The sequence below is a fragment of the Sceloporus undulatus genome, chromosome 3 (genome assembly GCF_019175285.1).
Source record: "Sceloporus undulatus isolate JIND9_A2432 ecotype Alabama chromosome 3, SceUnd_v1.1, whole genome shotgun sequence".
Classification (NCBI taxonomy): domain Eukaryota; kingdom Metazoa; phylum Chordata; class Lepidosauria; order Squamata; family Phrynosomatidae; genus Sceloporus; species Sceloporus undulatus.
Genome location: NC_056524.1, coordinates 160,645,977 through 160,662,063, shown reverse-complemented (window position 1 = coordinate 160,662,063; position 16,087 = coordinate 160,645,977). Strand labels below are relative to the sequence as shown.

The 16,087-nt window shown below is 38.7% G+C and overlaps 1 protein-coding gene across 12 annotated transcripts in view; it reads left to right on the top strand.

The window, feature by feature from the left end:
• Positions 1-16,087, top strand: part of LDB3 (LIM domain binding 3) — a 163,762-nt gene that overhangs the window by 102,224 nt on the left and 45,451 nt on the right. For 9 of the 12 annotated variants that reach the window (XM_042459166.1, XM_042459167.1, XM_042459168.1 and 6 more), the window contains 3 exons: positions 811-825; positions 6,265-6,434; positions 9,702-9,738. In XM_042459166.1, the coding sequence (XP_042315100.1) occupies positions 811-825; positions 6,265-6,434; positions 9,702-9,738 (222 nt within the window). The remainder of the gene's footprint in view (positions 1-810; positions 826-6,264; positions 6,435-9,701; positions 9,739-16,087) is intronic. The other 3 variants (XM_042459176.1, XM_042459174.1, XM_042459177.1) reach the window with 1 other exon arrangement.

The window sequence follows — 16,087 nt, the reverse complement described above, 5'->3', positions numbered from 1 at the left end:
TGAATTGCTTTTTCCAAAGATTGGATGACAGGTATCAAGGTTGGGAACATTACATAAATCTCTCAGTTTCTCCTTCCTCTTCTCCCTTTTACTCTCCCCTTATATACACACACAATACATTCCATATTTATTCCAGATTAATATGTGAAATTAGAAATGCTTTGCAAAAGGCCAGGTAGCTGCCTGCATTGATTAAGACAGTGCATTTTAAACTATCTGATCTGGTGGACTGTCATTTCTATCTCCAGTGTGCCAGCATGCCAGTTATCGTATTTGTGCCACATTACTATCTTTGTGCCACTATTATTGTTCTTTCCTGGAAGCTTGCCACAGACCAATAGCTAATGGCTTGCAGACCAGCAATAGCCCACACCACTTTGAGTAGCATTGGATTTAGGGTATTAATCTCAGTTGTACAACTACAGGACCTCAACTGGCTTTATTTGGTATACAAGTACAGTTCTCTTGCTATGTATGTGATCTCTTACTATTGCTTTATATGTGAAGTAGAAAACTTTGAATATACTCGCGGCTACAGAACAGCAAGATTGCTGCTATGCCTTTAACAACTTGCTTAGAGCTGATATTCTCCAAGCTTATTCCAGTTGCTAATGTGTTAATTTGCTCCCTTGTGCTCCTTTTATTGATAATGTCTTTTTTTTCTCTTTTTTCCCCCCTTTACACATTCCATTTGGGTTTTCGTTAATTTCCCATACTAATGTTGCTCTGTTGTGCACATCCCAACTCTCCATAACGGTGGACCCCAAACGCTCAATGCTCATTGTTGGGTTTTGATCGTATGACTCACAGTGAATCTCCATTGGCGTAAGTAGACTTATATTTCCAACTCTATATAATGAAAGAAGTGCAGAGTATAAAATTATCTTATTATTTCTTTTACATATGGTACACTTCTTTCAGATTTTATACATTTTATAGATATTTCCACATGTCTCAAACACTAAACTAGGTGATGCAAACCAAACTCACAAGAGTTAAAAACATTTCCACTGTTGAGCATGTATAATTTTGATGATATTAATCAAACCAAAACCAAAATAATATTAACCAAACCAATAATTGATTATATGACTGAGGAGTGAGTAATAACCATCCCCTTCCATAATTTATACACCTGACCTTATAATCATGCAAGTGCCCAATTTACATTAACTTCACCCTTTTGCAGAGGAAGAAGTACACAAAGTGGTGATCTACATGTCTGACAGTCCATCTACATTGTGTATACATTATGTGCCTGATAAAGGGGAAGGAGCTTGCTAACTCCTCTCACCAATTCAGTTTATTTCTCAGCTGGACCAGTGATATGGGAGTGGTACTTCAATGGGACCTACCAAAGTGATATCATTGTAGATCAAACCTTTGGTTCAGCAGCTCTTTTTCAACAGCAGAAGATGACATCGCATGTTCCAGAAAACCCCAGCTAGGTTTACAGTGGAATTCCTCCAAAAAACACATCTACAATTAATTAAGCTTTGTTGACTTCAAAAGGATTCATCAATGTGTTCTTGGGGTTGTAACCTTAACTGTGATTTACACAAACAACTGTATTGTAGTGCAGCTTTTTTCTGAACAGCACCACTTCAAGCTGAAGGATGGGATTCCAATTGGAATGTTTTACCATTAAAAAAAGAACCTATTATATCAGAGAGAAAGATCAGGGTTAATCTGCCGTCTAATCTGCAAGACGAGCATTTTCTTCTTTAAAGAGCATTCAGTTGTGTAGATTGAAGTCTATGAAAAGTTGTATCTGATTCATATGTGTTGGCTGTTTGTGGAAAATGCACTGAGAGATGCAATAATAATCCTGGTTGTATGCAGACTTAGGGGTGAAATAGACATTCATGAAGAAGTGGCTAGAAGCCACTCCAAGCCTAATTGCCCTAGGTCCATGGTAAATATATGACACAGCCCCAACAACACCTCTTCTCACAGCCCCAAACAGGCTCAGAAAATATCCGCTCCTTCTGGAGGCAATTTTGAGCTACCATAGGTAGCCTTGGGGCAGCTCGGGGCAGATTCAGGGTGCTCTGGGAACATGCATTGTGTAAACACCATGCCCACAGAGTGGCTGGAAGCCACCCCCATCTGCCCTTCTGTTTTGGGTCTCAGTCATGTGAAGCAATCCTGCTGAAATCAAGACTTATAATTTCATGCCTTTCACAGCACAAGACTGTTATAGCACTATTATTCTGCTTTTGCTGCTATGGATGCCTCTTGTGGAATTCTGGGGTTTGTAGCTTAGTGAGGCCTGAGAGTTCTCTGGCTGAGAATTCTAAATGATCTCCTTAAAGTGCAAATCCCAGGATTCCACAGGAGGCAGCCATAGAGGTTAAAGTGCAATAATAGCACTATAACAGTGTAGTGCAGTATTCCTACCCATACAGCATCAGCAAAAGAAAGCCCAGCAGAGATGGAAAAGACAAAAAGAGAGCTCCTGAGTTCATGTTTCTGCTCCAGTGAAATATGTATTGAGAACAATACCATTTCATTTTGTGTAAAAAACTTTGAAAGGTGTTGAAATAACTATTAAAATTGTTTTTCATTTAGAGCAACTTTAAAGCTCTGTTACTGCTGAAAGGCATATATGTCATAATGTTTCTCCACGTTTTTAAGTACAAAATGCAAGTTCCACACATGCATGCATGTTCAAATACCATTTCTGCCACATGAAGTTTCACATTAGAGCTGGGCTTTGTTCAGACCAGTACAATATTTCTCTCCCTGTACTAAGAGGAATTCTGTAAATGTGCTTCCTTTGTTGTGCTGTTAAGTCTAAAGAACATTTGTTCTTTCTCCTTTTTTAATTTCCTAATTTCTTACTTGCAGAGGGTATTTCTCCCACTTGACCTCATACTGTGCTTTCTGTGTAATGCATATCATCTTTTCCCTTCTCAATTCATTGGCAGGCTTGTAGGTTTGCTTGGCCTACATGGTCTTAATGTGACATGTAAAACATCAACTGTCCTCATATCAAGCTTCAGTCAAATGTATATTCAGCATTTTATAGTTCATTCATTGGCTTCTAGATGTTCTTTTTAATGGGACAGGCCAAGTAGTTTTCAGAATATAATATTCATTTTTTTTTTTAAAAAAAACTACCTGTTTCTAGGTTTTTATATCACTCTTTTGCTTTTCCACCAAAACTCATAAAAACATATACTATATGATGTTCCCCATTCCAACCGGATTCTGTTTAATTTCAATATGGTGGATGCTATCAGGAGTCTACAGACTATGTCCAAAGACCTAATCTGCTACCTGACCTTCAAAAAAAAACCTGTTAGAGTTTATGTTCAATTATGCTGAGTTACAAAGACTGAACCAAAGAAGTGATTAAGTTTTCATATATGAAAGGAGTGATAAAATGGTTTTATGGAAATAAAACCCTAAATCCAACTGCTAGTCCTGGCCAGGGTGGACGCAAATAAGTGTTGACTTACCATTCTTCAATTGATTCAATGCATCTACTGAAGTTGGGGCTAGCAGTTGCATTTAGACTCTAAATCTCAACCCTGAAGTTTAAATTTATAATGCAGGTCATAATTTCATAATTTATGGTAGGGGAGGTAGGAATTACTGATACTGGAAGTACTGATAACCAGAGTGGGTATATGGCAGAAGACATATGAATGCTTCTCTGTTGCACATGTTGTTCTTTCCCCCCTATCTGCCATGTAAATTATAACAATAGTATACCAAAAGGAGGTAAGTGACTAGGTAAAGGCTACCACATTCACAGTCTGCTCATGAGCTTCCAGAAATATCTTTCTCACCACTTTTGGACAAAGAATGTGAGATTGAATGGGCTTTGGCACAAGATAGAGAACCATGGTCATCCAGATGTTGTTGGACCACACATGCCATAATCTCTGACCAATTAAATATTCTGGCTGGGAATGGAGGGCGTTAGAGTCCATCAACACCTGTACGGCTAAGACATCGCTCTTACATGATTCACTGAATAAATAGACAGGAAGCAGAACCCAAATGGGTTTTTGTTCTAAGAGGTTTGTTGGTGATCTTTTTCACAGAGATTTTTTAATCGATCTATTCATTCATTGATGGCACTGATATATTGCTTAATATAATAACATGTCTAACTGCATACAATTATAGTACAGTGGTGCCTCGGGTTACGAAATTAATTCGTTCCGCGGCTAATTTCGTAACCCGAAAAGCCTTCGTAAGCCGAAAACCCATAGGCGCTAATGGGGAAAAAAGCCGCGGCTCTGCCGCGGCTCCATTTAAAACAGCGCCGGAGTTTTTTCGTAACCCGAAAAAACTTTCGTAACCCGAAACAATAAATCCCTATGGGATTTATTCGTATCCCGAAAAATTCGTAAGCTGGGTATTTCGTATCCCGAGGTACCACTGTATTATAATATAGCCCAATAAAGTTTAAAATAGTATCAGAATAACAAAACAGACACATACACAGACCAACAACAGTATAAAACGGGGAAAGGAAAATAATTGTTTCTCTTGAATTATGCGTAGGGGAGTGATTCAGTGGCTGGGTGCTACCACTGAAAAGGCATGGCTTTGCAATGTTGACTGATGCCATTGGGGGTAAAGTAGGCAATGGGCACATATGGGGGGGGGGGAATTAACTAGATTTTTATCTGAATGTCTAACTATTTTGATGAAACAAAAATAAATTAATACCTATTAATTTAATCTGCCACTTGAAATTATGCTGAAGGCGACCTTTCACATGTATGACCCAGTGCTTCTAGTGATAAAAGAGATATTTTTAATTCCTTGGTTGAGCTCACAGTGCATGTCAAGAGACAACTGAGAAGTTAAAATCAAGTTCAAAGAGCAGTAAGTAGTATCTGCAATTGGTAAAGTGCTCATGATAGGCAATGGTATATTTGCTACACTAGCTAATAATCCTTGAGATGGTTCATGCCAGTTTCTAGGCATAAAACATCATGCTATGGTATCATTGCAGGCAAACATGAAGGGTTTTTTTTTTGTATGGTCACATCAAGCTGACAAAAAAGGTCTACATTCATATGGATAAGATTATGGTATGAAGACCAAATACTGTGAAAATTCCAAGTACTGATCTATGTAATGAATCACAAAACAGCTCTGTAAAAAAAAATTATAAAGGTGGAAAATGGATCCGATAGAATTTAGGAGGTAATAATCTATAGGCTTTAAAGGCTTTAGTTGAAGTTTTAGAAAAAAATTACCTACCTTTTTAAGTGGCCCCTTTCTGTTTATTATTTCAGTCTGTTAATAAAATTTTAAAAACAAATATTTCAGCTTGTTATTAGGAACACTGTCATGATACAAGGGCAAAAGCACTCAAGTTAAATGATGGTCAGAATCTACTACCAGTGCCCTTGAGGCTATTTCTATTTGGTTTATTGTTCAGTGCGCATCATCTTGCTGTTTGGTTCTTGACGTTAAGCACAGCAATGTTTATTACTCCAGTATGCAAATCTTATCTATTATTCAATAGAAATATCTATATTGTAGCCAAACAGTGCTTTATGCCCCTTCAAGAATGTAGCTTATAATACACAGTAGGAAGAGGAAAACAGCAGGTGCTATTAGATTCAAAAGAAGTGGGGCTAATCTGTGGCCTAATTTGTAATCCCAATTGGAATTTCGTACTTCATTAATGGTAATTCTCATTGATTTAATGGGCCTACTCTGGGACTAGCAATTGGATTTGGACCAGAAAAATCACAATGAAAGACGTGCCCTCTGCTATACCATTGTAGTGGCTGCCTAGGCATTGGACTCACATAAAGATGCCTACATGTGGTTCCTTCTGCCAGCAGCAAAGTGAAATATCATAAGTGATACATTGGAATCAGGAGTTATCCTTTCATGATTTCTAATTTTTATAGTTTATCTGTACTTCTAATTATGTTGCTATTTGGCATGACCTCAAGACATTTAAATGGATGACTTGGTGACTTTATAGCCTATCTTGTTGGTCCATTGACCCAATGTAGCAGAAAATAGTCCCTCTGCAGATCATTTCTAACTAGAAAATGGAGGAGTTGATCATGATGCTACTGATGATGATGATTACAGGGGACATTTCTAATTATTTCTCTCTTCAAATCATGCAAAACATATCTGTATCAAACAAATATATTTTGACTGTAGTTAAGCAGAAATTGGGGCTTGAAAGACAGCTATTAGGAAGGGTATTGGGGGAAGGGAAGGCAAAATCAGCATTTGCCATTTTACAGCGCACCTCTTTCTGCATTGCAGTAGCCTCCCTGTTAAAGATCCTCATGTAGACAGTGCCTCTCCAGTGTATCAGGCTGTACTTAAAACACAGAACAAGTCTGAAGAGGAGCTTGATGATTGGAGCCGCCGTTCCTCCCACTTGCAGTCCAGGTCCTTCCGCATCCTGGCTCAGATGACAGGAACTGAGTACAGTAAGTCAACTGGGGAGCTCCATTTCACATCTCTGATGGCACTCTTCTTTCTTCTCTAGCTATCTTATCCTCAGTTTCCACCATAAAACAAATCCTATGATCTGACTGGAACTATGGGCATTGCTTACCTGTAGTGAACAAGAATCTAAGGACCTTATCACATTCACATTTCAAAGTTTTGGGGATGGAAGGAGGACGCTTGTGTGCGCGGTGCGTCCTGCAAAAAACTGAGTTTATCGCACACAAAGACGTCCTCCAAGAGGCCCCGTTCCACCCCCGGCATGCACCCGTTAGTGTCCATCCTGACGGGCGCCATTTTTGCCAAGGAGGTATCCGTCAGGCAAATCACGCCCGTCAGGCCTGGACACTAATGGGTGTGTGCTGGGGGGTGGGAACGGGGTCTCTTGGAGGACTCTTCGTGTGCGATAAACTCTGTTTTTTTGCAGGACGCGCACACACATGAGCGTCCTCCTTCCATCCCCAGAACGTTGGAGTTGTGAGTGCGATAAGGTCCTAAGTAAAAATTATCATGGAGGAGACGTGTCTAATACTTTTTTTCAAATACTTTTTTTAAAATGTGGAGTTTTCTCAGATGAACAAAGAAATTGTTTGCTCTTTGTTAAGGGCTTATAACAACACATAAAATATTAAGAAAATGAGTAACTAGAAATGCATTTGGAGTTAGGGGGAAAACGTTGAAGGAAAACTGGCAAAGGCCAGTGGGAAAAAGAAAAATGTTTGCTTTGAGTTGTTTTGTTTTTGTTTTGAATGATCTTTTAAGAAATAAGCCTTTCATATCCATGGATTCTACATCCATGGATTCAACTTTCTTGTTATGCATCTGTATTTTAAAAACCAAAAAACAAACCTTGATTTTATATAAGGGACATTTTATACTCTCATTGCATTTATGGGACTTGAGTATCCATGGATTTTGGTATCCATAGCAAGTCCTCAAACCAAGTCCCAGTGGATGCCAAGGGCCCACTGTAGTTTTAAAAATGCAATGATTCCCATTGGCCATTTACACCAATTAGAGTAGATCCATCAAAACAGTGAAACTTATGTTATCTACATTTACCAGTTCAATGGTCTATGCTTATTGGGAGTAACAATTGGATTTAGCCCTATATATGTTTAATGAAAACATACCTACATTGAGTAATGCTTTTATATTGCATTGTAGAATATATGCTGGGTTTTTTTTCTGGGTTTTTTGGAACAATTTTCGTTTCCTCGTGGAAAACATCCCAGGCTCAGAAATGTCCTGATTTGTGAGTGCAAAATATGTCTGTCTAGATTCAGTCTGGAGATGATCTGGTTACCTGTCAAGGTGGGGGACTTAAATTGGAAAAAAATCTGACAGATTCCTACTCTTTTAATCATTGGATTCTTGTCTTTTCAAAAATGAAAACAGTGCAAGGTATCAGGAGTGAATCATTTGCCAAAGTGCTTGGGTCTTTGGTATTTGGCCTAGGATGATATGTGCTGAAGCAGGAATTTAGGAAGGGGGGAATCGCAAATCGAACAGAAGTTGCCTAATTTGAGGTGATTCTCCTCCCTGAATAGTTGTTCAGAATTTTCCCCAGCCTTTTGCAGGCAAAAGGGATGAACCTTTCCATTTATGAGCATCCCTAAATGATCATACCTCTTAAGGCATAAATTTGGATTTCATCACTGTTGAATGACACACAACATCAAAGCTCCAAATGGTCTCTCCCAGTGGCTACATAGAGGTTTTACAGATCTGGTAATACTGTAATTCCATACAATACCAAATGCAAGCTGCCATTGGGCCTAATAATCTCCATAGCTATTACATTCTATTGGGCCTAATAATATCAATAGCTGTTATGTTCTATGTTTGTCCAAAATGGGACAAAATTACTAGAAAGGAAAGCCTCACACAAGTATCTAATGTTTCAAATAATCCAGGCGAATCGCATGGTGCATGGTAACCCCTGGTGATACCAAAAAGATCAGTCAAGTAGTATGCTCCCTGTTGATGTTTGACTGAAATCATCAAGCAAGGTTGCTAAGGCAGTTTGTGTCTGAATATAGATGCCAAGCAAGATTTAAAAGGATCAAGGAAAAAATAATATATGCAATCTATAGCATTTCAGACAGAAAATGCTGATTGATGATTCCAAATTTAATACAAGGAGCAGTAGAAAAAACTTGCAGAGGGTTTTTTGAGATATTTCATAATGTATTCTGGTCCTTAATCTTATAACTTTTCAACTTCATCTTTAAGAGATGGGGAAAGTTAGCAGATGTATTTCTACTTTATCTGTAACAGCAAATACAATAAAATAAAACCAACGATCACTTAGATGGAAAGTCCCAAATGGTCTGCAAGTTGAAGTGTAGGTTAAAATAATTTGAGAAATTCTGATACATTAAAACTAATGTTTTAATCAGATTTTAAAGAAGAGGAGAAATTAGAAATATGTTTTCCTTTTTTTAATTCAGCATAGTTCACATCACAGAGTAGGAATTCAAAACTGTAGCATTAGCATTTTACAAGCAACAAGGTACTTGTCGAATGTATCTGTCACAAAACATCAAGTTTAAAAAACCAAAAGGATATTTGCAGTATTTTCACGACTAGAAGTTCAGATTATAAAATACTTTTTTCTCAAATTTTCCTTTCCCTAAAAATACACGTTAGAAGGGTGTTGTTTAAATATTGGGAAATGATGTGTGTGTGTGTAAACATTTGTCCTCCATGGCTAATAGCAGCCTCAAGAAGATAAATTCCATTGGGGAACTAATGCAAGTTTGGACATCACTGGTTTAAGGGTATATGCAAAGTATAGGTTTTGGCAGAGCACATACAGTTTCTAAATATGAAAGAAAGGGCCTGAACAGACAGGCCAAAATAAAGCTGCTTCGGGTCAGTTTGGAGGTATGCTGTTTAAATGACATATGCCTCTTAAGAGGCCAGAAGCTGTGCCAAAGCTGTGCACCAGTGCATAGGACTGGAACGTGGCTTTGGCATGGCTTCCAGCCTCTTAGGACACATGCATCCTTCAAACAACATACATCCAAAGTGACCCGAAGCAGTTTTGTTTTGGCCTTTCTGTTCAGGACCAAAGAGACATCAGAGAATCCAGTCTTAGATCTCCTGTATAATACATAACTTGACCCATAGATAACCTGAAGTACCTTTCCCCCTCCCTTTGTAGTTAGACTATGAATTCCACTTAGATTCCATGATTACAGGTATTTGTATTTTCTCTGACAACGTCAATTTTTCACCTACAGTGCAAGATCCAGACGAAGATGCCCTGAGGAGATCAAGGTAGGCAACTAGCAGCAAGCACTATGGCCTTCTCCTTACTGATAACAAACACTTAGTGCTCTAAACCAGCATTAATTTTGAACAACTTGAAACATTAGATTTGTTTCTTTCAAATCCTACTACTTTTACTCAAATCACTAAAAATGAAAATGCTGTTGGCTTGTCAAGAGGAAAAGATGACAAAGTAGATCAACTGTAGGGGGCATGCTCAGTCCTTGGAAGGATGTTGCACAAGGAATTCCCATTGGTTTGCGATGGAATTGCTTTGTGTGATAGACTCAGTGGACCAGTGTGTATGTGACTGCCCTACATTTTATAAGGGGATGTAATAAGATGGTGTGGCTAGGGCTGAAATTTTAATGAGCAATTTATTTGGATGATCCTGTGATTGGCATTTGTTTCATCGGAGATACACAGATGATAACGGTAAAGGAGTTGTTCCCAATGATATGAATTAAACATCTATGTTGGTTTTACTGGAAACTGAATAAGGGCAACAACCCCCCCCCCCAAAAAAAATCCCATTCTAACCCAACCAAGTTTATTTGGATTGTCTCTTCTCATAATAATGCAGTATGAGCACACAGGACTGCTTTTGCTACTAGAATGATGTCTTTGTCCATTTTCAAATATTTTGTCATTCTGAAGCTGAAATATTCATCAGTTTTTCATATGTCGCGATTGTCTAGTTTGAATTAGGCTACAAGCTTTACTCTGTTCCTGAATCCAGTTTAATAATGGCTGCTTGAAGGAGACAATCATGGGCTATAATTGTGGCTTTCTTGCTTATGCATCTCTACCTTCAGTATACTCTTCTAAGCAAGGCCTTGAGTTTGTGATATGTCTTATGATTTTGTCTTGCCAAACTTCTCATTACATTTTTGCAGATTGGTTTGTTTTTATGTTTGATCCCTGTGACTCTTCCATGTATATTCCTATCTCTGAAACCTATTCCCCCAATCCATCATATCACTAATTTTAGAAATGGTATTTGCTGTTATATATGGCTGCCAGTCTCCTTTCATTGCACGTGACAGATGGCATACTATTTTAGCTTTTCTCATCTTACTGACTGTACAATATCTATATAGATTGAATACAGTCTATGTTGATACTGCTGAATGTTCTTGGACTGAAGGTACATTCTAAACTTTTTTACATGGAAGGCTCCATGCTAAGTTTCCATTCAGAGGGAATTCCCTCTCCCCAAATGATTCAGTGATGCTAGAGGGGAGCTGGTGATCCCCTGATGTTGAGGAAGCACACCAGGCTTTCACACATGCACACTTCCTCAATGTTTCAAGAACAATTTACCAGCGCTTAAGTGCTGGTATGAAAATCTTCATTGTTCCTGTGCATGCCTTTGAAGATAGAACATAGAACATATATATATATATATATATATATATATATATATATATATATATATATATATATATATATATGGGGGGGGGGGTTGTTCCAAAGTAACCTGTCGAAAATTGAGAGCTTTTATTTGTTTTCCAAAAAGAAAATGTATTGGTAGCATCACATGCTCCAGTGCATGGCAAACTGCATATTTTTAGTGTGAATTAAAGTGTATAATATAAGAGGCATTTGCTATATATTTTCAGCACTGCATTTCACTTCTTCCTAAAATGATCATTGTTAGGATGATTGGTCACAATGGAGTGTTTGCATTCCATTTTAAACAATGAAAACTGGTTGTTCAATGTAGCAGGTTTCTAGATCATGGAAGAAAGAGCTGCTATAGCTGTCCATTGTGTCTTGCTATTCCTCTTACTTTCCCATCCAAGCCAGCAAACACATTCATCTGTGGTTCCAAACACTTGGATGGACAAAGTTGGAGTATTGTGTCAGACTCCCCCACCTTTTCTTGCCAGTAGTTTAGTGATAGTAGTGTCATTAACGTTGAATGTGAGCTCTGTAGTAGTGAGTTAGTGGAATAATCTGAAACAAAGGGGATCTTTTAGTATTCCTAAAACCCCAAATCTACCAAAGTGTGATATGTTTATTGGATGAATATATCATGGAAGCTTTTGAAGCTTTACTGGATTCTACATATTAATTGTGGTTTCCAATATACCCTGTGTGTGATCTTCAGAAAGGATTCCACTACCTAATGTTGAGGTAAAAGACCTTTCATTTAAACATAATTTAAATGGTCTGCAATTTGCCTGTTGCTTGTGGAAGTCCTGGAAAATGTTTGTTTTCTGGTATTTTCAGGTGGCGAACATTACAGTTATACTAGTTTTTCAATGTAATAATTAAGAGGCCTTCTTGTTGTGGCAAAATCAGCCTTGACATAATGCCACCAGAGGTGAATACAAAATTCAATGTAGGTAACAGGGGAACGTTAGTGTGAGAGAACATTAGGTTTGCTTGATGAATTAGCACATGAATACTGATCTCTTTTGTGTTTCAGTTTCATTCACTATGGAAAATCAAAATGGTTGGTTAAGGTCCCCAGAATGTCCCAAAAGTTCTGGCAGGTTAGAATAAAAAGAATATAAGCACTTTTATTGTTCTAGGCTGGAAGCTATCTTCTTATAGCTGATAGTACATAACTTCTAATACATGGCCTTTTCATTATGTCAAAACACATGACAAATCAGATTAAAGTTACCATTTACAGTAACATTGTTCCTCCATTATGAGCTCTAATAAATATGATTCTGTCTTAAATTGTTTCGCAAATTATTTGTCAATTTCTAATGAGATCTCTGAATTCTTTCTCATGCAGAGATATCTTAATATAGCTGCTTTTTAATTTGCATTTTCTTTTAAATGCACGCACACACAATCTTACTCAGAGCTCCTATTAATTCCCACTGGAGCTACTTAGCTAGAAAACTGCTACTGAAAGAAACCAACCCACATCCACCTGGTTAATCTTTCCCAACAGATATTTCAGAGAAATTTGAATAGATACCTATGGGAAGAACTGCATGTTGAAATATTCAAAGGACAGGCTTGTGTCAAGTTCCCATTGCCCTCTTTTTAATGTACATCACACCTTAAATGCTGATGCTATTATACCATCAGTTGCTTCATGCCTTGCTTCATGCCACTGAGAAAATGCTTGGCATAAAGCTAGAAATAAGCCACATTTGCATGAAAATACTGAAGGCAAAAGAGCAAAGCTAATATAGGTTGTGATATTTCAAAGGAGATTATCGTACTATCTTTATTCCCCTGCTAGGCACGGGATGTAAATGAACAGGGATGGATTCAATAGCACAGCTCCCCAGGCAGTACTCATTCCATACCCAATCCGGACTTCTCCTGTACCTTTTAAAGAACCTTTTAAAGATTTTCCCATTCTTTAAAAGGTCTGGGAGAAGCCTGGATCAGATATGGGATAAGTACTGCCCGGGGATGGAGCTGTGCAATAGAATCCGCCCCTGTGAGTTTACATCCCGCGCCTAGTGCTGGAATAAAAACCAGTGCAATTCCTTAGAGTTGTACTATTTCCCCTGAAAGTTATGCATTAAAAAGAACCCATATACCTATCCTTCCTGTATCATCAACAAATACCCACCACCCCACTCTGCTGGTTTCCAGTGTTTATGCTATTTGTTGTTTGTGCTTCTCTGAAAGAAGGCCTGCTCATATCTTACTTTCAAACTTGCAGAATACTATTTATTTATTTATTCTGCTTCCTGGCCTTCCCTGGAGCTGACATTCATAAGAACATTTGAACCTGCTCTCCAGCAGCTGAGGAACAACCCTGCCTCTACCCCTGTCACAGCCTAGTTGTCTAGAGTTCCCTGATGCTGTTTTAGGCAGATATGGAAAAGGAAAAGTTACAATATCACAGCAACAATGGGGCTTAAAAGATTGGCAGAAAGGGGTGGTGAGACGCTGCTCCTTTCTTCCCCAGATGGAAACCATAGCAATCCAATGCCGCAGCCTCCAGGAGGCCAAAAAAGAACTTGCTCCCCGGCGGGTTCTTTTTAGGCTGTGCACGGGGCACCATTGATGCACTCATGCACCATGATACATCCGCATGGTGAGGTGCTGTTTGGGTACTGTGCAGTGTAGACATCATCATTGTGTGCACCGTGATGGCACCCGGGCAGTGTGGTGAGGCTTTGAGCATGGGGACACTCAGTCCTCACTCAGCCTGCAGGACGGCACTTTTTGCCCATCTGTACCGGGCCTAAATCTTTATTTTTGGCATGTCAGCAAGTTTCACTGTAGAAAAGGGGAATACCCATCAGAAGGTGCAGTTAGAGAGAAAGCAAAAGCAACAGAACAGCCCAACATAGTGGCCTGCAAATGTGCTAGACTACAACCCTCTCATCACTTCCAGTCAGAACACTCCATTCTTGGTGGTAGAAATGGGAGTTCTAGCGTAACAAATCTGAAAGATCGTGGTTTGAAGATGGGTGCATAGACCCAAAGCAGTCTGAATGGAGCACTTGTGAAGGGGAAAACAATGAGTGTACTAAATCCTCTTCATAGTTGTAACTGACCCTTCTCCCTGGCATTTTCTTAGTGGAGATACAGGTGATTCTAGCAATGTAAGAGCTCTGGAGAATGGAGTTAATAGTCAAACTAGATGTAATTTTAATATCATGTCCATGTTGATAAAGCTGGGGGAAGCAGCTTTTGGCAGGCTGAGACTTAAATCCAATGTCATGCTGCTGGTAAACATCAGGATTTTCCCCTTCTGCTGCCCTTCAAACTTCAGACCTGTCTGACAATCAGCTCTGGAGGGTTTTAGGGTTTTTGACATCTTCCAGAGCAATTTTTTTGGGGAGGCTGCAATAGGAATGGGTTCACCCACTTAGAAGTTGTAGATGGAAGAGTTGAAGCTTTCCTTACCTTATTGTGTTTCCAAGGAGAATTTAATTCTTGACTATTGTACTTATGCCCATTAACTGAATTCACACAATGAACTTCAGGTCCGGTGTAGCCATTTTTCCATTCTTTAGAAGTCTTTCATTGCTACAACATTTTAAAATTACATTGTTAAAAATACAGTCTGCTCTCCACAATTGTGGCTTTGACTTTTGCAGCTTTTGATTATTCACAGATTTGATTAATATCTTCTGTCTTTGAATCTCTAGGTCCCTAGCACAACTATATGGTCAACATCTGCCAGAAGTTGTGTTGGGGGACCTAGAAGTCCTAAGGAGAATATTTCTCTAGGTATTTGTATGTCCTCCAACATAATTCCATGTTCAGCTTCTGGCAGATTTGACCATTGAATTGCTCTGGGAGACCAGTTACATTCTTGGAGGTTTTCCTGAGTTCCATCAGGTTCTGTGACAACAGCAATCCAAGTTCATCTAGTTGGTGGAGGATGGTCTTTTGTATATTGCTGGGTGTCTTGTAATATATGAGCAGAACCTTAGTGTGTGCTATTCTGCCTGGCTAGAACTTGTTTTACTCTCCAAAGTTGCATTAAAGCAAATATATGTGTGTGTGTGTGTATGTATGTGCCTTCAAGTCACCTATCAACATATGGTGACCCATGAATTTCACAGGGTTTTCTTAGGCAAGGAATACTCAGAGGTGGTTTTGCCAGAAAGCAAATATATATTTGGGTTTAAATTTAAAACTGCCAGTGACACACTCCTCAAAAAGAAGGCTTACTAACAGTAACAAAAGCAAAAATGGAATTAGCGACGCAGTAGATTTCTTATGCACAAATCTTTCTTTTCCCCTGCCTAACCACTTCCATCTTTTAATTTTCTAACTTTGCACTGAACCATCAAACTTCGATCACTGTCCAACAAAAGAAAATGAGAGAATGAGAGAGAAACAAACAAACAACAGAGTTGTAGAATGCCTGGCAGATTCTGGGTGTTTTAATGTTTGTGGGAAAGGAATGGAGAATCCCAGAATTTAATGGGAGTGAGCAACAGATACCTTGCAGAAATGCACCTCAGGAGGGAAAGTGTTGCTGTGAAGCATGGTGTAACAGCTGCAGTAAGCCTGAAATTTGGGACAGCAAATAGTAATTTATTATCCTAGTTTTATTGCAGGAGTGGTGACATTTGGATTTTCTGCCCTAGGTTCTAAACTGTCTTGGAATAGCTTTATGCTTGTAAGCTTACCAAAAAGATTGATGTACCATATCTACAGTTAGCGTATTTCATGCACATTCTCCCTAATAACAGGGATAGGAGAATAATATAAAAGAGCTACTCAGATATGTGTTTGATGTACTTTTGATGCAAATGACTATAAGCGAACTTAGATGCTAAAATGCTAAAAACGTTCATTTTTGTTCTTGTGTGCTGTAAATCTTTGCTGCCTAATCAAATAAAAATGAAGAGGCTATACTGAGTTTCTAGCAAAAGCAGCCCTGTCAAGCCAAACCAAACTGAGACCAAGG